We start from the raw sequence: 27,967 nt of genomic DNA, 5'->3' as shown, positions 1-27,967 counted from the left end.
AATGAAAGTTCTGTGCATGAAATAGAGATACGATGATGACAGCTATCATGGGTATGATTCTCATTTACACTATGCTGTTCTGCTACAGTAAAGGTGTCTTGAAACCTGGGGGCATGTTTAATTTACAGTTACTTTAAGGACTCTTTATTCTGCCAGAGGGATGTAAAGTGGCCTTTGTGTACATAAGAATCAAGCCTTTAGGGCTTGTCTACACAGTAAAGTTAATTCATATTAAGATAGGGTATGAATTTAAAGTGGAATAGCTATTCCTGAGGGAGTGACACAGTCTGGAATAGTTTCTTCCAAAATAAATACTTATCTACATGGGGGAGTTATTATCTCTGAAGGGCAAGTCCATTTAGATCTGACAATATGTTTTTACGTCTGAGAGATCATTAAGCATTTAGTGTTTAACTAGAGCTGCAGGTTAAACTCTATAGATCTGGAATTTGTATGTGTGAAAATGAAATGGTTTGGGTGAAAATTTTGAGTTCATTTTTACGTCTGTTCAGCTTTTATTGCCATTTCCTCTCCCTCCTCCCCCAGCTCAAATGAAATGCATGGTTAAGCTAGTGCTACCACAATATGTGAATTCTTAGCTGTGACCTCTTCCACCTGGTAACAAATTGTAGCAAATAAGTGCTTCTCATTTCATGATTAAACACAGAGATGATCAATGTAAACGTAGGTAGGGTATAGCATATATAGACACCTGCAAGATGTCTTGTGGTAAAGATTTAATAGGGTGTTTGTACTATGGCATTGTTGCTGAGAGGGAATTTAGAATTACACATCACAGGGGACAAGAATGAGGCTAATGTTTAACTTTCTTTTCTGTTGCCACCATGTGTTTTATTATGGTCATGAAAGCAGGTATATTGACAGTTTCTTTTCACGTGTACACTCATAAGAGGGATTGACACTGAAACAAAAAAGTGCTTTTTTTTTTTTTTTTTTTTTAAAAGAAGAAACAGTTGATTTGGCTGCAAAAACCTATTTCTTGGAAGCAGTAATTTTGTGATTTCTCTATCGAAAACAGACAGACATACACATTCCCTTCTCCAACCTCTTCCCTTTTTAATGTATTTTTGGATGTATTGCATTGGAAAAATGGCCTGGAATTAAAGGAAGGATTTAAATGAAAGTGCTTTGTGTTATTGGCATATGAACCTTGATGGGTCAGACAGCCCTGTCAACCTCAAGCAAGCTTTCTATGCTGTAGTTTTGTTTTACATTCTGGCCACTGATCCGTGGTAAAGCTCTTAACTGGCGCACTCCGGAAACGGTATTACTGAGAGTTTATGGGCAGGCTGTGGTTTTGAGCAGACACTGCAGTAAAAAATTCCCTTCTGACCCTTTCTGTCATTCAGGCTTCTGCCAAACCCACTGAGTCACTTAGGGGCTTGGATTAAAAACATTTCACACAGTCAGACCTGGTTAATCTGTGCCTGGTTTATAGTTTTATGTCTGGAAAAGAAGGAGGATTTCCTTGGTGGCTAGGCCTTTGGCATATTGTCTTCTTCTTAGGGCCTGCCTGCACCATAAATTCAAGCAAAATGGGATCCTGTTGTCCACTGGCAAAACAGGTTTAAGCCAAGCTGGAGAACACAGTTATAGTCCATCTACATTACAAAAGGCACCAGGGCCAGAGAAAACCGTGCTGTAACTGGTTTACATTTATAGCATTCACAGGCCTTAAGAATAATCTAAATTAAATATGGAAAATTCCTTGTAGGCTTTCCAGATTATTCTCCTGCCTGGGAAGGATTGTTCCATATAATATTCATTTATGTGGCATTATTATTATCCTATAATTAGGCCTGGTCTACACTTAAAAGTTTTACTGATATAAACTATTTTGGTTAGGGGTGTCATTTTAAAAAACCCCAAATAGTTACACTGGCAAAAGCCCTAGCCTGGACACAGCTATTCTGGTATAAGTCACCCTAAGCTATACTGGTATAAAAGTATGTCTACACTGGCAGAGTTAAAGCACCGGCAGTTACAGCGCCGCTTAGAGGGTGCTGAAGGGAAACTGCTGTTGTGTGTTCACACTGTCAGCTTCCTGTGCAATAACATGTTCACACTTGCGGCACTTGCAACGGTATTCGGAGTGGTGTACTCTGGGCAGCTATCTCACAAACCATCTCTTCCTCTCTTCTGCCGCTAAGAGTTGTGGGAAGGTGGAGGGGGGTCATGGGGCATCCTGGGTCCTCGTCCCAATGCCCCATGATGCATTGCTTCGCATCCCAGCAATCCCTGTGTTTCTGTGCACATTTGGTGCCATCTTTCAACAGTTTGTGTACTGCACACTCTGCCTCTTTGGGCTGCAGGAATGGATCCCACACTGTTGACCAATATGCTGCTCACTCTCACTAACACGTCACGAGTAGCAGTGGAGTTATTCCTTAAACTACAAAGGCAATAGGAGTTTGATGTTGATCTCGCCATGCGTAGTAGCTACGACATGAGATTGCTTGTGGCATTCACAGAGGTGCTGACCAAAGTGGAACGCCACTTTTGGGCTTGGGAAACAAGCACTGAGTGGTGGGATCGCATCGTCATGCACATCTGGGATGATGAGCAGTGGCTGCAGAACTTTTGGATGAGGAAAGCCACATTCGTGGGACTGTGTGATGAGCTCACCCCAGCCCTGTGGCACAAGGACACGAGAATGAGAGCTGCCCTGTCCCTGGAGAAACGTGTGGTGATTGCACTTTGGAAGCTGGCTACTCCAGACTGCCGCCGATTGGTTGCTAACCAGTTAGGAGTGGGAAAGTCGACCATTGAATGCGTGTTGAGGGCCTTCTCTTGTTGCTAAGACCAGATGAGGATGAGGCCCTCTGTGTGAAGATCTCTGGGCACAGCCCAGACACACATGCAGTAACATTTCAAGCTGGTATGGATGTGTAGGACTTCCTCACAAACAGCCATGGGTTCACCCTGGTCAGGGGTCTATGGTGTTTCTGGACTGGCCCTTGTCCTTTTCCATCCTAGACAGAATGGCTGGGAAACATTGTTAGTGAGGAAACTGTTGTTGCAGAGATTTCTGCAACATCTTTTTTTCACCCTCCCCCTGTTCTGTCCAAAGGTTTTCCATCAGTTTTTACTCTGGCAAAATCACATGTACTCGATGGAAACTTGCTTAATTGTCAACTACACAATTTAGCCAGGTATAAGAACCTCAGGATTTTATTTTGGATTGTATAGCATATGCTAGATGTATTTATAAATGATCGTCTGTCAAATTTGAACAGATATAGGTGCCTGAGTCTCTGTTGCTCCATGTGTAGTCATTTACATCTGTGCAAAGAGGGTGTAAAATGCCACCATTCTGATTTGGTAACGTTTTATACCCTGTTTGTCCCATATACTGTGTACACCCTGCACACTGGACACACGGTGGAATTACTAAAGATGGATATGGATGAATTCCAGACAGAAGCCACATGCATAGAAACAAAGGACCACATTCAGAAGGGAGCCTAAGAGGCTACCTAACTGGTGTTTATTTACTACTTCCAGGCTTTTCAACATGTATGATACACCAACTTAGACGCTCCTGGACTTACCTGTGACTCTATCCTTGCAAAATTGGGACAGACTAAGATCTCTTGTGTATATTAATGTAATATTAAGTATTTTAATGCCAATGTAGCTTATTATTTGCTCTAACTGGTACACTTATGAACTTGTAACATTCTTCAGTTGCAGATAATTGGCACTCAGAGGTGTGAAATCTTTGTCTAATGACTTTTTATACTGCCGTCATTCACTGTAGTATCTGAGGAACTTCCACACAAATTATATTGGTAATAGTGAGGTCCCTATAATGAGGTCCCTAGGGGACTTCATAGAATCTCTGGCTCTTCTCTGTTTTGCGAGCATAGAAAGCTCCACTTCAGGTGTTTTTATTTTTTTTAAAAGGCAGTGGGGAAAGGAAATGGTTGATGCTGTGAATGACATTATGGTGGAAAAGCTTCAGCAGAGGAACGTTATGCAGTGTTTCTTAAAGGTGTTCAGACTATAAATTCATATGATCTCTGCCTGGAAATTGGGTCTCAGCTAGATCTCCTTTCCCTTTTGTAATCCTTAATTTTTTAAAAAGAAATGATTACTTCTAAACAACTGATTCTTGCAATCAAATCCTGACTGATCCATTAGCAACAGGGAATGGCTTTTGGGAGAGTAATTTTTGATCTATAGAACAGAGTGACACTACAAGCAGTATTCACTAAAATCAAATTCCACTCTTAAAAAAACAAAACAAAACAGGAGTACTTGTGGCACCTTAGAGATTAACAAATTTATTTCAGCATAAGCTTTCATGGGCTACAGCCCACTTCATAGGATGCATGCAGTCAGTGGAAAATACAGTAGGAAGATTATGTACACACACAGAGAACATGAAACAATGGGTGTTACCATACACGTTCTGAGGAGAGTGATCAGTTAAGGTGAGCTATTACCAGCAGGAGAGAGAGAATTTATTTGTAGTGGTAATCAAAATGGTCCATTTGCAGCAGTTGACAAGAAGTTGTGAGGCACAGTAGTGGGGGGAAATAGTTTTACTTTGTGTAATGACCCATCCACTCCCAGTCTTTATTCAAGCCTAATTTAATGCTGTTCATTTTGCAAATTAATTCCAATTCAGCACTCTCTCATTGGAGTCTGTTTTTGAAGTTTTTTGGTGTAATATTGCGACTTTTAGGTCTGTGAATGTCATTGCACACTGATTGTGCTATAACCACTGTCCATTTCACATGCATTTATATCACCAGCAAATTATGAGCGAGAGGGTTTTCAAAGATTTGTTTCAACGTAGATGTGCTTCACATGTATATAAGGGTATGGCTACACTGGCGATTTGCAGCGCTGGAAAGCCTCCACCAGCGCTGCAATTAGTAAGTGGCCACACCTGCAGGGCACTTCCAGCGCTGCAACTCCCTGGCTGCAGCGCTGGCCGTACACCTCACTCAGCATGGGGAATAAGGATTCCAGCGCTGGTGCTGCAGCGCTGGTCATCAAGTGTGGCCACACACCAGCGCTGTGATTGGCCTCCAGGGTATAAGGTGTATCCCAGAATGCTTTTATAAATTACTCTCTTTGTTTTGTTATGCAGCCTCTCTTTGTTTTGTTGTGAACCGAGCTCCTGCGGTGCTCCGTTGCCCTTGCAGTTGCCGCTTATCTAAAAAACAAACAGAACTCCTGTTTGCTGTGATCATCTGTACCTGGCTGTAAACAATCACATGAGATTGCAGGCAGGGAGTGAATGAAACAGCGGGGAGTCATGTTGGCTGCAGGCTGTCTGCAATTAAGAGTTAAGACTAAGGGGTTGGAAACATGTTCTGATTTTTCAAGTCAGGAAGCTAAACACACAGTGTTGGCTCCAAAAATCCCCTCTCTCTCTCTCCCCCCCGCACCCTGTCACACTAGACCCCACTCCACCCCCCTCTTTTGAAAAGCACGTTGTGGCCACTTGAATGCTGGGATAGCTGCCCATAATGCATCACTCCCAGCAGCACTGCTAATGCTGCAAATGTGGCCACACACCAGCGCTGGTAGCTGTGAGTGTGGCCACACACCAGCGCTGCTCCTACACAGCTGGATGACCAGCGCTGCAAACTGTAAATGTAGCCATACCCTAAGTCAAACTTGTCAGGAGCATTGATTACGACAATGGATGTTGCAATGGCTTAATCCTTCAGGCTTTATTTGTTTGTCCATTTTTTCAATAGCGAACATTTTAGGTTTATGTAACAAGAGTTAGTCATGGGCAAACAAGCCCACTCAGGCATGTCACAACAAATGCTAATCTTTGCCCCAAGAACAGTAGTCTGTCTGATGCAATGATCTATTCCTATAACCCTCCACGTATCTCCTTTAGCCTGCCTGCTGCACAATGCAGTTGTAACTTTGCTGACATTCAAACTTCTGTGAAACCCTGGCAGTGGTTCCTGCAGAATGTAGCAATGACACAACATTTTGTCCCGAGTTTCTCTCAGTCATGTTTGGTTCAGGAAATGTCAATATAAATAGTTCTTACTTCACTGTCATGTGTTTGCAGCCAGGGAATAAATACTTCCACATTCCAATTGTGATATCACTTTTCCAGACCCCTCTCCAAATATAGGCAAAGAAAATATAACAGTGTATGTGAAATAATAGAACAAGACAAGTTCATTTCAGACCTTCTAGAACAGCTGAGAATGTGTTTAATAAAGAACCGACAGTCATTTTACATCTGATAATAATGACTTAGGTTTTTGTAATAATTACTCTACAACACTGGTTCTCAAACTTTTGTATTGGTGATCCCTTTCACATAGCAAGCTTATGAGTGTGACCCCCCCCCCATATTAAAAACACTTTTTTTGTTTAACACTATTATAAATGCTGGCAGCAAAGCAGGTTTGGGGGTAGAGGCTGCCAGCTCAACAACCTCCCATGTAATAACCTCATAGTCTCTGAGGGGTCACGACCCCCAGTTTGAGAACCCCTGACCTACAAGAAGGGAGTGGTTGGCTTGTGGTTAAAGCATGGGGATGGAAATCAGTAGTTCTGGTGGTGTTCGTAGCTTTGCTTCCAACTGTCTGTCTCTCTCAGCATTTTATACTGCTCCCCATCCCCATAGTATATGAGCGCCTTCCATGTAATAGCAATAGCAAAGTCCCTAATGGAGTCTCTGGTGCTCCTCCCTTTACAGGCCACAAGTCTACTTGGGGTAGGGGCTGAGGGTGTGTTTGGAGGGGTGTTGGTAATTGGGAATAAAAGGGGTGTTCAGATTCAGTGTGCAACTCACATACTGACACATTTTCAAAAGTGGCCAGTAATTTCAGGAGCCTCAATTTTTAGGCACTCCTCTTGAGACACCTTTGGTTTGATTTTTAAGAAGTACTGAGCAGGTGCAAATCCCACGGGTTTCTGCTGGAGCTATCGGCTCATTCAGCACTCCTGAAAAACCATGAGCTCCCAAAATCTAAAATGCCATTGATTTGGGACCAATCTTGACAATTTTGACCCGGACATCTCATGATCCCCATTTGTTTAAAAACCAAACCAAACAATACTTCCCTATCTCACAGAGTATTGGGCGGCTCAATCCATTAATGGCTGTAAAGCACCTGAGAGTCTCAGGCCTTGGCTACACTTGCAAATTTGCAGCGCTGCAGCAGGGTGTGAAAACACACCCTCTCCAGTGCTGCAAATTGCGGCGCTGCAAAGCGCCAGTGTGGTCAAAGCCCCAGCGCTGGGAGCTGCGCTGTACGTTATTCCCCACAGGGAGGTGGAGTACGGACAGCGCTGGGAGAGCTCTCTCCTAGCGCTGGCGCTTTGACTACACTTAGCGCTTCAAAGCGCTGCCGCGGCAGCGCTTTGAAGTGCAAGTGTAGCCAAAGCCTCAGACAGAAGGCACTGTAGAAGTGCATCATGTTTTATGGGTATTACAAAACACACATCCAGTGCTGCAGGTGTTTTTAAAAAAATGGAGCCAATAGCATTCATTAGGGCTTGTCTACACTGGCACTTTACAGCACTGCAACTTTCTTGCCCACGGGGTGTGGAAAAACACCCCCCTGAGCACAGCAAGTTTCAGCGCTGTAAAGTGCCAGTGTAGGCAGTGCACCAGCACTGGGAGCTATGTCCCTCGTGGAGGTGGGGGTTTTAGAGCGCTGAGAGAGCTCTCTCCCAGCACTGCACTGCGACCACACAAGCCACGTCAAAGTGCTGCCACAGCAGCAGTTTAGCATTGCCAGTGTAGACTAGCCCTTAGATGAGTGGTCACATGACAAAAGATTGCAAATGATATGTCTGAACTACTATCCATCTGTTTGAGTTGCACAAACTAGACTGTTTTTACTTTAAAAATTCCCACTGTTGCTAACTCGGGTGCAGCTTCTCCTCAGCCCCCCACCCCCCCGCCCCAGTCGTCTTGTTTCAGAGCTAAGGCCCATCTTAGAAGACACTCAGCTACCATTGAACTAGCCATGGAGATCTCTTTAAAAGAAAAAGCTGGTTCTTTGTGGCAGTGGTACCTACTGTTCCAACCCCCAAATATATAAGGAAGAGGAGCTTCGCTGTACTGGATTCCAGCAGAAACACTATCATGGCTGTAATCTGCCAAACTTCTGGGTGAGCTGCTATCCTAGAGAGAGCAGAGGAACCTCACAGCCCAGCTGGCGCCATGACACCACATGGAAGTTAGCATCATAGGGCGTTTTCTCCTAATCCCTGCCTGCCCTTTCCACCAAGCTACGCAGAAGGCCGGAGGAACACGTTTTTCAGCGATAATAGGAGAATGAGATTGTAATAGTGAGCCTCTCCTCCTGACACAAAATTAGGCTATGCTAATTAGTGTGCTCATTTGCATGTCAATACCCAGGAGGCTCTTCCATCCTATTACTGTTTCACAGGAATGCTGGCCTTTGAGCTATGGCAAAAAAAGGGCGGGTTGGGTGAGTTGGTGGGGAATGGGCTGATTTCTTTTCTTTTGTCCTGTGCTTTGCTAGTACAAATGGTGGAGGCCTTCCTGGTAATTAGCTACATGTGATCTGATTGTCATTTAAGTGAACAAGCCTCCCTGGAAAAAAGCTCAGTCTTTACTCCCCTGCAACTACCTACCTGTCTGTCTCATCTTGCTGTCCATCTGTCCTTTCTGCCTGATGGTGGACGTTTAACCCTTTCATTTGCTGCTGCCCAGGGGACAAGGAAAGGCGAGGAGAGTAGCCTTGTAATAGCAAGCGTCCATATCCCTTGTAAAATCTCAGCTCTTCCTTTGAATCATCTAGAAGAATCACAGTTTCTTATAATGCTCCAAATGGGGAAAGTTAATGTGATTTCAATGTCATCGACTAGAACTGTGGTGTTTTCTTAGCTGTGGTACGAGTCATCACAAACGGTCGTTCACCTGTATGCCAGCAGCCAATGGTGCTACACTGATTTATGTCAGATGAGGATTTGGTCCCCTAGATCTTTTGGATTCTCTTACATGTAATGACTCATCTTGCTTAAAGTAGCCATTTAAGGGGTAGTTCTGCTGCCCTTACTCCTGCAAGTACTGCATGGACATTACTCTGTATGTAGTCCCATTTTCTTTAATAGGACGACTTGAGAAGTAAAGTGAGTGAAATTGGGAGAATCCAAGAGAGCTCACATCACAGGGCCAGATTCTACTATCCTTACTCGCACTCCTTGGATGGTCCCAGGGGGCCAGAGTGAGAACCCTTTGCTTGCCTTCACATGGGTCAGGGTTCACAATCTAGCTACTGAAGTCAGGGGGACCATTTGGACAAGTTAGTGCTTGTCAGAATGAGTAATGGCTCCTCAGTCTAGCTGTGGGAAGTCAGTGGGGCTATTTGCGGAGAGAAGTACTATTCAGTGTGAGCATGGGTAGCAGAATCTAAACAGCTGGCACAGAGTTTCTGCCCAGAAGGGCCTGCTGTTATTGAAGGCCATATTGTGGCAGGATTCCCATATGGACTGCGCTGATTGCTAAAAACACCGAAGTTCAGTAACATTTACATGACAATGGGTCAACTTTTCGCAGGGGTCTCATTCTCTAAAATTGTGCCTGTGACTGTGCAAGGGCAAGATCTTAGGCACGCAGCAACTCTGGCATGAAAAAGTGCATGCGTAAAACTGCAGATACAATTTTAGAGGCAGCAGTTGAAAATGTGGGCAAGACACAACAAGCTACTCTGTGTATTTGGGGATACTATTATTGCAAAAGGCTCATACAGTGATCTGATTACCTTTTACCAAAAGGGAGTAGATGGGAATCTGACAGCGATTTATGCACACATTAGAGTCTTGATTCCCCTCTAAATTGTGCCAGTTTTAAATCCGGAGTAACTCCAATAAAGCCATCAGAGTTAAGCAACTAATATAAAACTGGTGTGTGAGAGAGGAGCCCAATATGTCCAATTTCCTGAGCACTGGATAGCCCCGGCAGCATAACATTTCCTTACTCGGTTTCAGCACATCATGTTTTAGAGATGAAGTGACTACAAGAAGCAATTTATGTCTGCTGCTGTGTGGGGAGGAGGGAAATGTACAAGCAATTTGTAGTCTGTAAAAGGTTAATTATTGAAAGCAGCAGCATCCCTAACAGTGGCTTTAAGGTAGTCCCTCAAGCAGCTTTATGTTAATTTCATGGAGCTGAAGGGCTGTGTGCACTGCATGTGGCTCAGCTGCTTTCACACACAATCCAGTTTCTTCAGTGGGCGTTAGAAGACTATTTACTGATCAGGGCTGGCTCCAAGTTTTTTGTCACCCCAAGCAAAAAATTTTCCTGCACCCCCCGGCCCCGCCCCAACTCCACCCCTTCCCCAAATCCCCGGCCCTGCCTCCTCCCCTAGGCACGCGGCATTGCCCCTCCTACCCCCCTCAGCGAATCAGGAATCAGCTGTTTTGCAGCAAGCTTGGTGGGGAGAAGCGGCGCTCGGGGGAGGAGGCGGAGGTGAGCGGGGGGGGGGAGCAGTTCCTCTGTCCCCCCCCCCCGGTTACTTCTTGTGGCCCTCCCCGTGCCCCCCACCGCCGCAGTTCACCTCCTCTCAGGGCCGGCTCCCGGCTTTTTGTGCCCCAAGCAAAAAAAAAAAAAAGGAGCCGGAGTGCTGCCCCTTGGAAAGTGCCACCCCAAGTACATGCTTGGAGCGCTGGTGTCTAGAGCCATCCCTGATACTGATATAGCTAAAGCAGTGTAATATCCCTAGTGCGGATGCAGTTATATCAGTAAAAAGGTGCTTTATACCATATAGCTTTTTCCCCTTCCCGTACAAGAATAGCTTTACCTTTATACCGCTAAAATTGCGTACTGTATTGGTAAACAATCACAAGTAAGCCTCGTGCTTTGTCTCTGCTGGTTGCAGACACAGTGACATTCAGAGGACGGAAATATGGAAGTACAGTGCTAGGGCCTGATCATGCAAAGCTCTTGAATTCAGTGGGAATGGAGAGCGTTCAGCACCTCGCAGGGTTAGGCCATTTCAAAAGCGGCCATTGAATTTAGGTATCTCCATTTTTGGGTACCCATGCCCAGCCTGAAATGCCTTGTCCTGATTTTCAGAAAGAGCTGAACAACAGCTGCAGCTTCCACTGACTTCAGTAGCTGATGGTGCTTCCCTTCAATAGTTTCCATGGGCTTCTGAAAATCAAGTTAAAGGGTTCTCTCTAGTTGCACCCCAAAACTGAGTCCTCCAGAATGAGAAACCGCTTTTGAAATTTTGCACCTTATTTTGCAACTGTAGAAATTTACTTCACAAAGGCCAAACCTTTGTAGGAACAGCAACCATCAGACTGAAGTTAAATACACCTCTACCCCAATATAACGCGACCTGATATAACACGAATTTGGATATAACGCAGTAAAGCGGCGCTCCGGGGGGCTGCACGCTCCGGTGGATCAAAGCAAGTTCGATATAACGTGGTTTCACCTATAATGCAGTAAGATCTCTTTGGTTCCCGAGGACAGCGTTATATCGGGGTAGAGGTGTAACTACATTCTGCACTCAAAGCTCAGATCAGTGTAAATTGCATTCAGTTTGAATGTTCTTCTAATTTGTCTGCACTTTGTGAACACATATCCATTGAGACTTATTTGAAGTTGTGTGGGTGATTCTGATCTGTGAGTTCAGAAGTGACAATTGCATTTTCTTGAGATGCTTGGTAGAATTTGATGCTCTCTCACTCTGTATATACCAGTATCATGTCACTCAGTCATGAAATGCTACCTCCTCTGAACTGGAATGGGGCAGCTGTTGAATAGCACAAAGCAACACTATGCAACAGTTGAATAAAGGAAGTGAAGAAGAATACCATGTCCAACTGCAACTACAGGGGGGATTGTAGGCAAGCCTAATATAATTACCCAGAATGGAGTATGGCCAGCACAGTGAGGTTAACATGACTTTCCTCTTGCATGAAGGGCCATAGTATTTTTAAAGACCACAGTGGTAAGGACAGTTTCACATCTTCTCTCAAAGATGGCAATGAGGAAACAAATTGGAAATGCATGCAGCAGTGTTTTCTTTTGTCATTCTGTTTTCACTTCCTGGAGCGTTACTGATATTTGTGTTATCTAGTCATCCCTCGCTGATGAAAAATAAATGTTCTCCCTCCCTCTCTCCCCCCTCCCCAATGTTATCTCTTCTCTGCTCCAGTAAGGCTCAGTGTACCAAATGGTACAGTGTCAAAAATGATTCCTGCTGTCTCTCACTATTAGGAACTTTTCATTTAGTTTCTCGTGACCTGCCCTCTGACCCAGATAACACAATAAATGACAGGCTGGGAAAAACTTGAGGCTTACATTGATGTCTGCAGTTCTGATCTGTGTCCAAAACTGTTTCTGTGGTTTCCTGGCACTCACTTCTTCTATCTTGTTAAACTAAATCAGGCTGTGCTTATGGCTTTCTCATTCTGATGTACAGCATTTCTCTTCGGTACATAGTTGCTCTGTTTCCAAGACATCGCTCAAAGAAAAGGAGGCCGTTTCGGGTGTAAAATCAAAGAACGTGAATATCTTGACTCACATTTTCTCCCTATTCCTTTTTATGTTTTTGCAGAGAACAGATACTTTTATGTAATACAGCGACTGGTGGGAGGGAGAAGCATACAATGCAGATAGCCCTGGACTAAAGTAGCTTTTATAAACACTTTATGCTTGTGTAGGATGCATTCATTTGCTTTCTTGGCTTTTAAGAAGCAGGAGCATTGGCTCTGTTTACTACAAAACAGACCAGATTCAAGAGGTCAGTGAGCTAAATGTATTTGTTGTTTGTTGTAGGCGCTACAGAAATATAAACAAGTTCCATTCGAGATCACGGTTGCACTGTATTAGGCACTGCACAAATACATAAGGAAACACCACTCGTGACCCAAGAGCTTATGGCCTAGTTGGGTGTAAAGAAGGACCAGGAGAATGCAGGGCATGGGGCAGGTGTTAAAAATCAAGTGAAGTAAAGTCAGTTAGGTCTTCCTGCAGACCTACTCAGGGCTGTCCTTACCCATATTCAAAGTATGCAGCTGCGTAGGACACCAAATTTCCTGGTGGCCTGCGTGCTGCTCCAACCCTGCTCTGGCTCTTCTCCATGGCCTTCGCCCCAGCCCTGCCCCGACTCCCTTCCCCAAAGCCCCTGCCTCAGCCCCACCTCTTCCCACCCCTGCTCCAGACCTGCCCCAACTCTCCTGAGGAGTGCACCAGGGCCGGGCCTGCACTCACCGCCGGTGGGATGTGCAGGGACCCGGCCCCAGCCACGCCACTGGTGAATGCTGGGGGGTGGTTCCCCCTTGCCCCCCACCCCCACGGAGGCCTCCCCCCTCCCTGTGGGGGGGGGCTGTGTAGGGCCCCAGAATAGCTAGGGATGGCCCTGGACCTACTCATTCCATTTTGGGTGAGAGAAACACCAGGGAATCATTCTGGGAAAGAACCAGAGAATGAATCTCCGCAAGTGTTCCAATTATTCCAACGCTGTATCTTATCATTAGGGTGCCTTTCAGGCAATGCATTAGAAATAGCCTATAAAACAAGGTAGAGCAGTGACTCATTACGGGAGGAAAGAGTAATGTCATCAAAAATCCCTTCAAACAATATGTGCTAAATCATCAAGAGCGATTCAAACCGGATTTCAAAACAACTGCAGTCTGAGCACCACACACTTCCACTAGGAGAGAATTTTATAAGCAAAGGCCAGAATAGAACAGCTTAAAAGCCCCTTTCTCCATGCTTTCAGGGGAAATCTTTTGCCTAAACAAAAGGAGCCAAGCCAGTACTGTCTGGAAGGTTACATGCTTCCTGTTGAGACATAAATCACTTTTAATTCTGTCTGGGAGACGTATTCTGGGAACAGTCACTGGTGACTTGAGAAGTAAAACTGGGTATTGTGGTGGTGACACAATTCTCATATGCTGTGAGTAGGGTGACCAAACAGCAAATGTGAAAAACCGGGATGGGGGTGGGGGGTAATAGGAGCCTATATAAGAAAAAGACCCAAAAATCGGGACTGCCCCTATAAAATCGGGACATCTGGTCACCCTAGCTGTGAGGGGACAGCAGCTCTCCCTTGCACTATGACACTAGAAGTGAATGAGGAAGTTCTCACATGCTATTATTAAAGAGATAAAATCGACTTGAAATTTAGTTTGCTAAAGAAGTTTTAAAGCAGTTTTGTTTACCTTTTCCTGAGGACCCCACCCCCACCAGTTTTTGTAGTTTTACAATTACAATGATCATTTATTTATTTTATTTGTATTACCATAGTAACAGTTGTGGAATATTTCTGTTTTCACTTTTAATAATAGTAGTGTGATTTTTTTAAGTTGCCACTGTCCTTTTTTAAATTGATATTTAAAAAAAAAAATACATTTTAGGGCCAATTCTGTCCTAGATCTTCTAGTATAGAAAGCCTACCAGATAGGGCAGGATTTAATGTACAGGGTTAGGGAATACTTGCAAGCATGTTTTGCTGCTTCTCTGAGAAGATGGGATATACTTGTGGCTAGTGCTTGTTGAGACCCGTCCGTATGTGTGCTAGCTATCTGTAGGGCTGGATATGCCCCCCCGAGGGCAGCAGGCTTATGGAATGTTGTGTGGAACTTGTAGGTGTCCCCAATCCTTCCCCCCCCCCCCCCCAGAATGTGGGTTCTAGAATGTGATCACCCTCCCTTTGTTTACAGCTAGAAGGCAGTGGGAGGGCCCAGAGACTTTTTTCTTTCTGATGCACCATGGAGTCACAGTATGGGAAAAGTTAAGAACCACTGGTAATTGTGCTTCTCTGGTCACCCTTGTGTTTGTACGGAAAAGTCCCTCCAACTGTATGGACTGAAGCCTTGATTCTGCAATGTCACTCGTGCACTGGGAGCCCATTGAGATCGGTGAGGCTTTGTGTGATTGCAGTTATTTGGCCTGCACACGGTGCAGCATAGGGTCAGGACATAAGGCTGGGATATACACAGAGAAGTCCTGATGAGATCCTAAACTATGGGAGCTCTCACAGATAGCTAATGCCACCAGAACCCTGGGACTGAACTGGGCTAAACTGATGTTCATGTGATGTGGAGGGAGTGTGGTATTTTGTTTAGTGGCATGGATCACAAATAAGCATTTAATAACTTGGATCACAAAGAACGTTCATAGGCTCATAGATTTTAAGGTCTGATGGGACCATGGTGATCACCTAGTCTGACCTTCTGTACATTGCAAGCCACAGAACGTCACCCACTGACTCCTGTAATAGACCCCCTAACCTCTCGCTGAGTTACTGAAGTCCTCAAATTATGGTTTAATCCAGCATTTACACTAGTTTAAACCTGCAAGTGACCCATGCCCCATGCTGAGGAGGAAGGCGAAACCCCCCCATGGTCTCTGCCAATCTGACCTGGGCAAAAATTCCTTCCTGACCCCAAATACAGTGATCAGTTAGACCCTGAGCATACAGGCAAAACCCACTGGCCAGACACCTGGGAAAGAATTCGCTGTAGTAACTCAAAGCCCTCCCCAGAGACAGATGTGATCAGGGCCGGCTCTAACTTTTTTGCTGCCCCAAGCAAAAAAGAAGAGCGTCGTCCCGCCCGAAGCCCCGCCCCTGAGTGTCGCCCCGCCCCCTCAGAGCGCTGCGCCGCGCCAAGCCCCCCCCGAGCACTGCGCTGCTCTAAGCCCCCGCCCCCCCCTCTGAGCGCCACGCCAAGCCCCTGCCCCAGGTGCTGTACCAAGCCCCGCCCCCTCGGAGCTCCGCGCTGCTCTAAGCCCCCGCCCCCAAGCGCCATGCCAAGCCCCCGCCTCCCCTCTGAGTGATCGCCAAGCCCCTGCCCCCCTGGTTGCCGCACCAAGCCCCGCCCCCCCTCCGAGCGACGCGCCAAGCCCCTGCCCCCCCGAGCACCCCGCGCCGCCCAAGCACCGCCCTGCCCGGCCCCCGAGCGCCGGGCTGCAGAAACAAAAAAAAACCCTCCAGCACTGCCCTGAAGAATAAAAAACAAAACAAACCCAACAACAAAAAAACCCCGAGCGCCGCCCTGCCCCAAGGTGCTGCCCCAAGCATGTGCTTGGTCAGCTGGTGCCTGGAGCCGGCCCTGGATGTGATAGAGGCTGGTTTGATGGATCTGTGAAGTCAGGCCTTGGGCTGAGAGGGGGACACAGAGATCAACAAACCTTGAATCTGCTGCTGATCTATGGTAGGAGTAATAAAAATGGGTCAAGGAGGCAGGGAGTCTGGATGCATGTGGTACAACTGATTTCTGGCCCCTTCTACCACTCTGGTCTGCCAGCCTTCTTCTATTTGAATGTAGTGTCCCACTGAGCTGTGGATGGTGGAGTACAATCTGGGTGCTCCCCTAATGTCACATTAGAGCCTGGAATTCAAGCAGGAGGCAGCTGGCACAAGGCCAAGTGGGCAGCACTCAGACAGCTGAGCCTGCTATGCATTCAAGGAGAGCAGGCAGCACCTTTGCCACTGGCAGCGAGCACCACCAACAGAACCAAACCTTTAACAGCGAGTGAAGCAAAGTGGGCAGGTGGATGTCTGTTCTGGGCAGGGTGGCTATAAGGCTTTGCAGGAGAGTGTCTCTGGGATAGGGAAGAAGAGAGGGGATCTGTGGAGGAAGCTCTGAAATAGAGGAGGAATGGGGCAGCCTGCACGCTGGGGGTACAAAATGTCAATGGATCTGTGCTTTGAGTGGCATTGTAATGGTTGTTCAGTATTTGTATTGCAGTAGTAGCGAGGAGCCCCATTCATGGATCTGGACCCAGTTGTGCTAGGTGCTGTATGGACACAGAACAAAAAGATAGTCCCTACCCCAAAGAGCTGTTTTATTTTATTACTTTGCCCAATGATTCTTCTTGAAAAGCCTTTAACCCTCTTTTGTTTTTATAGCATGCTCCTCTCTTGCTTTTTTTTGTCTTTGTTTAAATTTGTACTTTTTAGGTATAGGAGAAGCACATAACTCCTGGCAATAACATGGACTTGCATCACTTTGCACTATTAGATATCTAAGGTGCTGGGATGACACTAATCAGTTATCTAAAAATCCCCTTTCCCACTGTTCACTCTGGTCTTGATTCTCTTTTACATTAAGGCCCATTTACTCTGCTCTGGCCAGAGAGAATAAAGCGATCTTATTATAAATGCAAATCAGGGCCTCCCTTTCATTTCGGGTCATTCTATTAAAATAGTGGGTTGGGAGCAGGATGCACTTTCCTCTAAAGGAAGACATCCTCTGACACCTGTGTAAATCAAGAGTAATCCCACAGAAGTCAACGAAATTCCACTGGGATAAGACCAATGTAGGGCCTGGGGGGACTAATGCAGAAAGGTACTGTGCATCTGCAACTCCTAATAAAGTCAATGGGCCAGATTCTTCTCTCTCACCAGTGCAATGTCAATGGAGTTACACTAGTGTAAAAGAGTCAGTGAGTGAGGAGACATGGGCATATTGGGTGCTGAGACTGCTAAGCCCCTTGCAGAACTGGACCCACTTTACAAAGTGTATAGGATTTCCAAGTATATTGATTCTCTGATGATGATGTCATTGACCGCACTGTTCTAATTGCAAAATGTCTGACCCAGTTGGGAAAGCTTTTTCTTTACATGTGCCGGTGTTACAAGGAAGCTGCTAACTCCAGTTTTAAAACTCTTCTCTGTCTATAAAACACCCCAATAGGGCTCCTTGTATTCAGTCTTCCAACCAGCACACGTGAAGGCAAAAGCAAGACAGGAAATCAACTGAGATTTAAGAGGTCCAGACCAACCTAGGATGAATCAGTGCTTTCACGTTAGGTAGGTCACACAGTCCACAGACAAATAGGAGAGCAGTCCCTTCATTTTTGAAGTTAGTGTATTTTGACAGTAATGTTCCTCAACATGAACAATTGGCTTTAAATGCCATTCATATGAACCAGATTACCCATGGAGCCGGCACAGTAAGTTTGTTGGGTTTTAGTCCATTAAATATATAGGTAAAATGCAAAGGGTAAAATTCAGCGACAATATGTCTTGATGGAGGTTTAGGTAAGACCGTATTACACTCGGACTCTCTTACACTCAGTTAGACCCCCTTTGACCGATTTGCACCTGTAACGTTGACAGACCCCGGTCGTCAGCGGGTGGGATTGAACTGGGGAGCTCTGGAGCTTAGTGCATGAGTCTCTACCACATGAGCTAAAAGCCAACTGGCTCTTAGCTAACGCTGTAGACCAGACTCATTTTAGCTCTCTATCTAAGTGGTCTCAGTGCCACTAGATGGGACAGAACACCACACCCAGGTGGTGTATGGGTTACACTTGTGCATATAAAACTCTGACTGAAGTCAGTTCCATGCTACCCCACTAAGCCAATTCTATTTCTATTAGCAAAACAGCACAAAAGAATAATCTCAGACCCTTATTTTGTCTAGGCCTCCTTCCCAGCCTGTTGTCTTCTATTCTGTTTGTTGTGTAAAAAGCAGATGGAAACACACGAGTATGGTAGGGTCCAATTAACCATGTCTACTAAATATACACAAGGCTTTGCTACAGATACAGTTCCAGCACCTTCTAAAACACACAACGTGGTGAGCACCACTAGTGGGCTCAGAAAAGATTGACTAGACTGCACTCCCCTTATGCAAAGGACTGCAGGATTTGCCCCTTCCTGTACAATGCTGATGGTTAGATTGGGGTAATACTGCCCTTCGGTTTACACAGCTAAAGACTAGAATGGGTCTGAGTCAAACACCTGGATCAGATTCCCCCAAATTTGGTTGTGTGGGTAAATGTTTTTAAATTTGGGTCTTAAATTTGCCTATCTTTACTAAATCTCCAGTATTTCAATATTTCAAGTATTTGTGCCATGAAACACTTGATAATGGTGGTTGCGTGGTAGGGGGCCAGCTGTATAGCATCAGGCACCCTTGAGGTTTTGTTTTGTTGTTTTAGTGTTTTTGTTTTGTTTTGTCTGGAATTTCCAATTTGGAACGATAAAGGAGTATTCCTTGCTTAGAGGGTCTTCCCATCTGTGTTTGCATTTTGATTCTGTTTGGCCTCTGTGTGTTGTTTGCACACACAGCACCAATTTGGATTACCCTGGAGCATTGGATTTGGTATGATAAGGTCTTGAAAGCATTTTAGACCAGAGCTCCTGCAGAGATCAGATGTAAAGTTTTACCCTCTTGACTTCTCCTCAAGAATTGTCACCTTTTTATTTTAGATTATAAATAATTGAGTATTCTGAGTCTGATCTATTTGCTGGTATAACCAAAAACTGGGAAGGCACAAAGTGTGAAAGGCTTGGCATTCCTGATCTTTTCTCTGCAGGGAGAAATTTGAATGTATAAATCAATATTTAGTTTAAATTTCAAATTTTGCAGCTAGGTAACATGAGATCTTGTTTTATCAGTAAAGCTTTGTTTTGTGTATACAATTCCCATTCGTTTAAAAGATTAAATAATGATATTGACACATTTTCTGGGGAAAATACTTCCCACTCATGCACACTTTTCCATTTGATTTTTCTGTTTATTCCTCATTTCATTATGAACTGTAATTCAGCCAAAATACTGCAATGGTTTTAATGTGCAGCTACACTCTGGGTGTGGGTGGGTGTGACATGGCTGCCTTCCAGAAATGACACTTTTTTCATTCATGGCCATCCTAAAAGCTGCTATCAAATGTTCTAACGTTATTGACACTTAGGTTTCAACACGCATTATTTATTTTTTTAAAACTCAAGTGATATGAGGGAATACGCCTGGCCTGCAGGCGACACAGTGAATTAATGCTCTAGGGTTTCACCCCTGGGACCTGGGCTCACATCTAATTTGAGTCACAAATGAAACTAATTTGGTGAGATCATCTGCAAGCTGGTCTGATTCCTTAGTGAAACATTTGTCCATGGAACCAACTGCCCCATTTAGCTGCTGTGCTAGGGAGAAGCTCCTCCACTCGTGTCGGTCGTCATAGCTTCAGTTTACATCAGCTGAGGATGCTGCACTAGGATTGTAAGTGAAGAGTCAGGGTGTCGGAAATCAGTGCTGGAGGCATGGAAACAGAACCTGTCTGCAGCACTGTCACTGGTTTCAGCTAGCTCTGCCTGTCCTTTGTTTGCATGAGCCCTGAAATCCCCACTTCCTTCCTCCACCCTTCGCAAACCTTTGGTTTCCTGCATGGATGCTATCAAGCAGAAAAGGCAAGTCACACTGTAATTTGTGCCAAGTGGTTGGGCTCTGTTTACAACCTCCCATGGCCTCTAACTATTAGAAACACCCCTGCCTGAGCCTTCCCCCTTTGGCAATCTGTATGACTTTCGCCTATAGTTGAGCTGCTCTTTGCTCCCGTATCCCCGTTTGTCAGGCACAGATGTGCCAGAAGTGCAGCATAGGACAGCACAGTATGGAAAGGCAAGGAAAGATGGTCCAGGAGTAAAAGCACTAGCCTGGGACTTAGAAGGCCTGGGTTCATTTCCCTGCTCTGTCAGAGACTCCCTGGGTGCAGGGGCGGCTCCAGGCCCCAGCACGCCAAGCGCGTGCTTGGGGCGGCATGCTGCGGGGGGCGCTCTGCTGGTCGCTGGGAGGGCAGCAGGCGGCTCCGGTGGACCTCCCACAGGCGTGCCTGCGGATGCTCCACCAGAGCCGCGGGACCAGTGGACCCTCCGCAGGCACGTCTGCGGGAGGTCCACCGGAGCCGTGGGACCGGCAGAGCGCCCCCTGCAGCGTGCCGCCGTGCTTGGGGCAGCAAAATGGCTAGAGCCGCCCCTGCCTGGGTGACCATGGACAAATCACTTAGTCTTTGTTTGTGCGTTAGTTCCCCATGTGGATAATGGCACATGCCCCCCCACCACCTTTCAAGATATTGTGAAATCAGGCATAGATGCTATCGTTGTGTGGCCTTAAAAGTACCTTACATAGAAAGGATTGTGCAAGCAGAGATGGCCCAAGTGAAATGACTCTGTCTGTGAGCATCTTGTGCCACTTTGGGAAAAAAGAGACTTTTGTCCTTTTCTTCCCCCTAAGATGCAGGCTTATGAAATAAGCAGCTTTTGCAGCAACATTTGCTTATTTTCACCGCAACTTCAATCATGTCCTCATCCCTACTGCCTATAGGAAATGTGAGACAAGAGCTTTACAGACACCTGCACACAGCAATACAAAGAACAATTGAACTTCTGGGATATACTATATTATGCCTTTGGTTTTGGAGGAAGCACTTGGGTGATATAAACAAAACACTCACAGCTTGCGTGGAGTTAGAGGCCGATATGGCATCATAAAACACTGCCACCTTTACTCTCTTTGGTCAGATGAGGACTAACCAGAAGTGTGACTATTTTCTTGGGTTCTCAAGTAGTCCTAAAAGCATGGCCACTACTGACCATGGAGAGTAGTAGTCCTTGGAATGCAGAAGTTTATGATGTAGACAATCCGATTGCTGCCACTCTGTTAGGGTCTTAAAAACAGTCCTTCCTGTGAGGCTGTAACCATGGGTGTTCATGGAAACAAGGCATGGAAAGGACACAGAAAATCTTTTTCTCATGGAAAGAGTGATCAAGTATCACTGTACCCAGATACCACAGCGCTGGACACATCCTTGGCTAGATGGAAGAATAGATTGCATGGATAGACCAAGAAGCACCATTGTATACTTTATGGTCCTTCATGCTGTTAGATCCCTAAGGCTGCTCAGGCTTGAAGTTGTAAAGGTGAAGATACGCTGCGCTATAGGCAGAACTGGTAGGAATGTTCAGGCAGTACAGAGATGGCTGTAGGGATTCTCCTAGAAAAGACGGAGAAGTTGCAGTGCATGGTGCAGATAAGCCCTGGTTGGCCAATCAGGATGAATTGTTCTTATAGATCAGCCTCTTCTTGGCCCACCAGGAACAGGCACTAGACCAGACCAGTCTGTTAATATGAAAGTTCTTTATCATATAACTGGTTCGCAGAGAACTGTTGGGTAATTGTTGGAGGAAATGCAGCCTAGGGTTTAGAGAAGGGCACTGGGAGTCAAGATTGCTGGGTTTTAGTCCTGCCTGTGCTGCTGACTTATGTCACCTTGGCAAGTCAGTTGGATGCTTACCCCGTAAGCATCCAACTAAATGGCCTAATTTTCTGAGATGTTGAGTACTCAGCTCCTATTGATTTCAGTGGCAGTTTTTTGTTTTCACTAAACACCTCCAAAAATGGGGCCATTTTCATTTTAAGCCTAGCTGGGAATTTAAGTGCCTCATGATCAGTGCTAGAGCTGGGCAGGAATTGGTTTTTTGAGATTTTGAAATTTATTCCTGTCCTGAACCAGGACAAAAAGTCAGAATCTCAAAAATGTCATCAAACTCAATTCCCTCCCTCCTCCCAAAAATGGGTCTTTTTTTCTTTTTTTTTTTTTTACTGCAATTAGTTTAAATTTTGAAACAGTAATTTTGAACCAGCGAGCCAGAGTTTTGAAAATGTCAAAATGAAACTTTTCAAAAATTTCAAAACACTTTCTTTCAAAAACATTTTGAGTCAAGAAGTTTGTAGAAACCAACCCTGAAAAGTTTCAGTTTAGATGAATCAGCGTTTCATGATTGTGGGTCTCTGGGCACTACTGTAATACAGAGAATAATAGTCATTGTGAGGGTGTTCTCACTTCCTTTGTGTCTCTGTTTATTGAGAAGACTCCTTTAGTGAGTAAAGTTAAGAATCTTGCTGCTACATTTAGCCATGTTCTTCCATGGAGAGCCATACACACAGGTGCTGGAACAATTTTTACTGTATATTTGGCTGCTATTACTACTTTAAGCCAGGGGGTGCCGCCTATCAGATGTGATACAAAAATTTGACGTCCAAATGGACAGTTTGCACAGACTATCTATTATTTATCCACGAGAAACTTGTAACAGCAGCACCTACTTCCTTGTGACTGTAAGTCTTGACTGTTACCATTCACTCTCATCAGAGCTGCTTGGCAATGCATCTCCACCACTTGCAGCTTGGTCAGAATGGAGGAGCATGGTCATTCACAGGTTCATATTGTTCTTGTCCAGCATTTTTACATTGGCTGCCTGTCAAAAGGTGGATTGATTTTTATATCAGCACTGTTGGTTTTTTTGATGCCGTTAATGGCACATTTGACACCTTCTCCTGGAGCCTCATTCGGATGGATGCCTGTGCTCAGACACCACCCACCTCTTAAGAATCCTACCATTGTGTTGTAGATCGGCAGGCAATCAGGCTTTTGTTTAAATAGGCCTTGTGTTTGGGAATGCATTCACCCTTGTATCCATCTCTTCCCACTGTCAAGAAACACCCCAGGCCCCTTTATTCATATGAGTTGTAGATTATGACCCCAGTCCCCAACTGACCCCACTGTCCCTTTTTCTTCTATGTTTAACCTCTTGAGACTTTCAGTTGCATAAATGATAAATAAGTGGTTTGTAGTGGAATATTTTACTGTTGAAATATTGTGCAACACCCTAACTTCATTGACTGGGGCAGAGGGCTTATATTGACCTGAGTTCTCAGTCCCATGGTTACCTTCCGTTCCCTTCTGTGCACTGGGTTGACAACCCACAGGATCAATTGTTCTGAGGCCTGTTTGAGGCTTTTGGGGGCCAATAAGCCCTTTATGGCTTCATAAACTTGGCCTAGAATTCAGCTTATTATTACTATGGTTTTATTATTTATTTTAATAATTACACAGCAGTATATAAGGAAAGAAGCATTTTTGGAAGGGGATTTAGGGAAAGCTGCAATGAATTACTATTAAATGTCATTGCTTTTGATGTATGTATTTTGGACTTTAAAAAAAAATAAAAATAAATCCATGTTTAAATATTTAGTGGCACTTTGTCCTCCTGGAATTTAGAGCAGTATCTTGTATTGGCTGACTATGTACATTCTCAGTGTCAAGGTAGGAAATATGTCAATCATTTCTATTCATTTTACCAAATGCAGCCCCACAAGTTGACTGGGCTGTGTTTGGATATCCTGTACAGATCTGTGGTGGAGCTTCCTGGAATTAGAAACTGTTTGCTAATTTCCTCTCAAACGCCATCCTTAAATGGTCTTGGGAGTTTTAAGTTCTTATATCATACTAGTTAGATCATGTAGGGCCACTTGTTAGGCAGTTTCCTGTTTCCTGCATACACTATGTAGGCGGGTTCTCCACTGCCTCTCACATTTATACCCATGGAAGGCAAGTGTAGAATGCTGTCACATGAGAGTGGCTGCATTTTACACTTGCTCTGCATAGGTGTCAGTGACTACACAAGATGCAAGGCAGTGGGGAGTCGGGCCTTTTCTTGCTAGGATGTACACTGTGCATCCATGGCACTATGCAAGTGCCCTTTGCTTTGAAAGGAATTGTACTTCTAGAGGTAAAAGCATTCTGTACTGAACAGTAATCCCAGGTGTGTAACTATAGGCTGTTTTGATGTATCCCTGAGCTGGAAAAAATGTTCTGTGAGCAATCCTGTGCTATTCCCTGGGTCCTAAAAATATAAAGGGTGGAACCTCTAAAATTTGCTGGTGGTTAAGCAGATTTGCAAGATATGGGCTTAAAACCAATCTACTGTACTTCTGGAAAGTTATTTGCAGGTTGTGAAGAAAGGGGAGCCTTCTACCTCCACCCAAATGTTATTCTATCAGCATCTGCTCTCCAATGCCCTGTCTGTGCTTAATGGGCAAAATCCCAAAGTCCTTAAGGAGTAAGGACTGAATTGAAACGGACTAAAGACCCCAGGATAGAGCTCAGTAATGGTGATATATGTAGCGTCTTTCATCCCAGAGGATCCCAAGACACTTAGTAAGCGTAATAAACTAATACACAAACTGCCCTCCAGATAGCGTAAAGATTATTTCACCCCAAAATACAGCCGTCACTGGGGTGGAGCACAGCAGTTGTAGAAGCACACAGGGACAGGTTAAAACAAAGAGGCTAGTGTCAAGTTGAAACTGTAGGGAAAATGTAGGTAAGCAGAATATAGTTACCTACTGCACCCAGGGCTAACACCCCTCTAATCTTATGAAAAGTGTCATAAGATCTTTAATGACCACAAATGATCAAGATCTTTGTGTTATATTTCATCTGATAAACAGCACCTCCAACAGTGAAACACTCCCTTATACCAGACTGACACATTGTCCCTTAATTCAGTATCTATCCAAAGTGATATTTGCTGAATTATGAGAACAATTTTCTGCCAGATCTAAGTGTCCCTTGGAAGTTTCTGCCCAAGATACATCCTGCCCCTTCCATCTCTGAGTAGGTTCCAGTGTCAGGAGATATGGCTGCAGGCTTTACTGCCTCCATCTAGTATTATCTATCTGGGAAAGACTTCACTGCATTCCCCAGCCAGGCACCTTTCTATATCAGTGCATTCTTACAGAATGGAAATGATTAATGAAGGAATTAACCAGCCTTTCCACAGCTAGGTCAAAATCTTGTGCAACCATAATTTACATTTTTACCAGGCAGACTTTTTTACTCATTGTCACAATTTTTGGATCCCGTTTGAGAGTGACAGTAGGATAAGAGGAACAAGCTCCACCTCCCCAGGAAAGCGAAGGGAATCAGCAGTGGGTGATAGTGTGGAAAATTAAATTAAGCCTAAATGAACAAATGGAACAGGGTCTTGCCCTAGAACGGAGCTGAAGTTAACCTTTCTGGAACTCTGTTGTCCCTGAGGTCATTCTGAGTGTGGTACACTGAGGTGGCTTGTTTCCAAGCATTAGTGAATGTCAGCTAAGACACAGTGGCTGTCTGTGACAAATGAATAGCAGTGGACTAGGTAAGGACTTCCCCGCTTCTCCCCATAAAAGCTTCCTGCTCCTATTAAAATGTCTAAAGGAGAAAAAGCATTTCTCCATAGACTGGCCTCAGTGTTGAGATTTCTTTGCTTACAGCATAAAGTGCACCCAGCGTATGTCTTACAGATCTCCAGGAGGCTACGGATTTATGGTTGAGAAGCCTTAAACTACATCAGTAAAATAATCTGTGGTCGTTTGGGGGGCAAAGTCAAAGAAGCAGGATTCTGACCAGCCTGGCAGTTCTGACAGGATATGGTACTCCTCTTCACTTCCTTTCCTAAACAGTTTTGCAGAGGTGGCTGGCTCTCCACAGTGGTGGCTGCCTTTTCCTCATGCATCCGATGAAGTGGGTTTTAGCCCACAAAAGCTTATGCTCAGATAAATTTGTTAGTCTATAAGGTGCCACAAGTACTCCTGTTCTTTTTCCTAAGTGGGTTTCAATATATGTGGGGCCTGATTCTTAGAGATGTCGAGCATTCTCAACTCCCATTCAGCACCTACGAGGATTGGGTCCTGTGAAGTGTTGAACACCTCCTGAGAGTTGCGGAACACCCTCAATTTCCACATCTTCACTCCCTACTAGGCCAGAAGGGGAAAGCTTTGCCTACCAAGTTTCAGAAGAGCAAGGAGATCCCAGATAAGGGATTCTACTCTGTGGCTTCACTGGCTGGCAGTCCATGCTGAGTGCCGCTGGAGCAGCTCTGTGTAAAGTCAGCCAGCAAGATGCACAGCCACGCAGACACAAATCTTCCAATGCCCCCTGTAGCCATCATCTGTGAGAGAAAACTGTAAAATATGTTTTGGTTTTTGGAGTGAAAAAATTGCCTTCAGGCACCAAGAATCCTTTTGCTTTAACCCAACCCCCCAAAAAACCTTTCCTTGTCCTTATGTGAACAAATCACTAACATCCAGTGGACAAAGGGCAGCATCATTCTTTGAGCTCTAGATTGCATTGGAAAGAAAAAGAGTATATTAAACTCCAACAAGTAGAAAAGAAACTAAGAGACCAAAAAGTTACTGCACTTTGGTATGACCGTCTGAGAGCCTGGAGGTAGCAGCTGGAAAGCAATGCACATGAGTCACTCATGTCCTGCACACTTTATTAGGGTAAGTACACATAGCCTGCCAAAAAAGAGGCCAAATCCCTTCCATTATTTGCTATCTGTCAGAACAGCATAGACTAAGAGAATAAAGATCAGAGAACTTAAAATATTGCCAAGGCGGTCCCCCCTCCCCCAAAAAAAGCTTGTTTACATCTAATACATGAGAACAGTCATCAGAGTCTGCACAAGACCCACGTGTATCCTTCTGGGCTGAACTGGAGTCACACTGCTAGTTGCATTTATATGAATTTTAGATGAGTGCCGCTCTGTGTTCAGTGTTGGGTGAGGACATGTTGGAAGGCTGTCCGTGATAGATTTGTCACATCTTGCATAGTATGTCTCACTTATGTTTATGATTTCTGTTTTTAGCGGTCATCTGTGACGATCACTTGCAGTGAATTTATCATGCACTTTGTGGAAAAATCATGAGCTAGTTACAGATTTTATCAACCTTTATGACATATCTATCATTGTAAGCCTGCTGCTTACTGAATATTCCATTCCTCCAGCAGATCCTCTTCCATTGTCTTCAAGGGGTAGCTTAATCTCTTTATAGGACTGGTGCAGTAGTCCAGAAGCCAGCTAGTCCAAAGCCAGTCAGCCAGACTCTTTCTTCCCTTGCTTTCTTCCTTCCCAGAAATAGATGTTCCTTTCCTTACCTAAAATTTTACAGAACAGCTGATCCAATTAACCAGGGAAGCAGATGTGAATGGATGAACACAGGTGGTTGTTGTATCTAGTACTGTCTATGTTCAGTGCTTGTACCTTTTAAAAAGTTATTTGCATGGCAAGCAAAACTTTTCAATAATGTAATGAATACACACTGGAGAATGTTTGTTTATTTTCCATTAGTGAGGGGGGGAGGTATTTTATTCTTTTCTGAAGTGGAAGCAGATAATTAGCTTGAGTTGGCTCTCCTAGAATCAACAGAATATCATGACCAGATGTCTGTGTTTAACTGGTTCTCGCGTTGGAAGGGACATTTGGTTGATTTTTTTTTATTTTTTTTTATTTTTTAAAAGCCCCAAACCATAACAGATAACAAAATAATCTCCAAAGACTTTAGTTTAGAGGCTGGTTTTACTGAGAACAAACAACACATAGTTGTCGTTTTTTTTTAAGGG

At 44.6% G+C, this 27,967-nt stretch overlaps 1 protein-coding gene across 5 annotated transcripts in view; it reads left to right on the top strand.

Moving 5' to 3' along the window:
* GFOD1 (glucose-fructose oxidoreductase domain containing 1) overlaps positions 1-27,967 on the top strand; it is a 112,062-nt gene that overhangs the window by 57,524 nt on the left and 26,571 nt on the right. For 2 of the 5 annotated variants that reach the window (XM_039527304.1, XM_039527305.1), the window contains exon 1: positions 14,683-14,865. The exons of 2 other annotated variants lie outside the window; for them this stretch is intronic. In XM_039527304.1, coding sequence (XP_039383238.1) covers positions 14,832-14,865 — 34 coding nt within the window. In that variant the 5' untranslated portion in view covers positions 14,683-14,831. Of the gene's footprint in view, positions 1-14,682; positions 14,866-17,674; positions 17,763-27,967 lie in introns of those variants that run through there. One more of the 5 variants, XM_039527310.1, reaches the window with a different exon arrangement.

Source organism: Mauremys reevesii, linkage group 2 (genome assembly GCF_016161935.1).
Source record: "Mauremys reevesii isolate NIE-2019 linkage group 2, ASM1616193v1, whole genome shotgun sequence".
Taxonomy (NCBI): domain Eukaryota; kingdom Metazoa; phylum Chordata; order Testudines; family Geoemydidae; genus Mauremys; species Mauremys reevesii.
The sequence above is the reverse complement of the archived record's forward strand: the minus strand, read 5'-3'. Positions and strand labels throughout refer to the sequence as shown.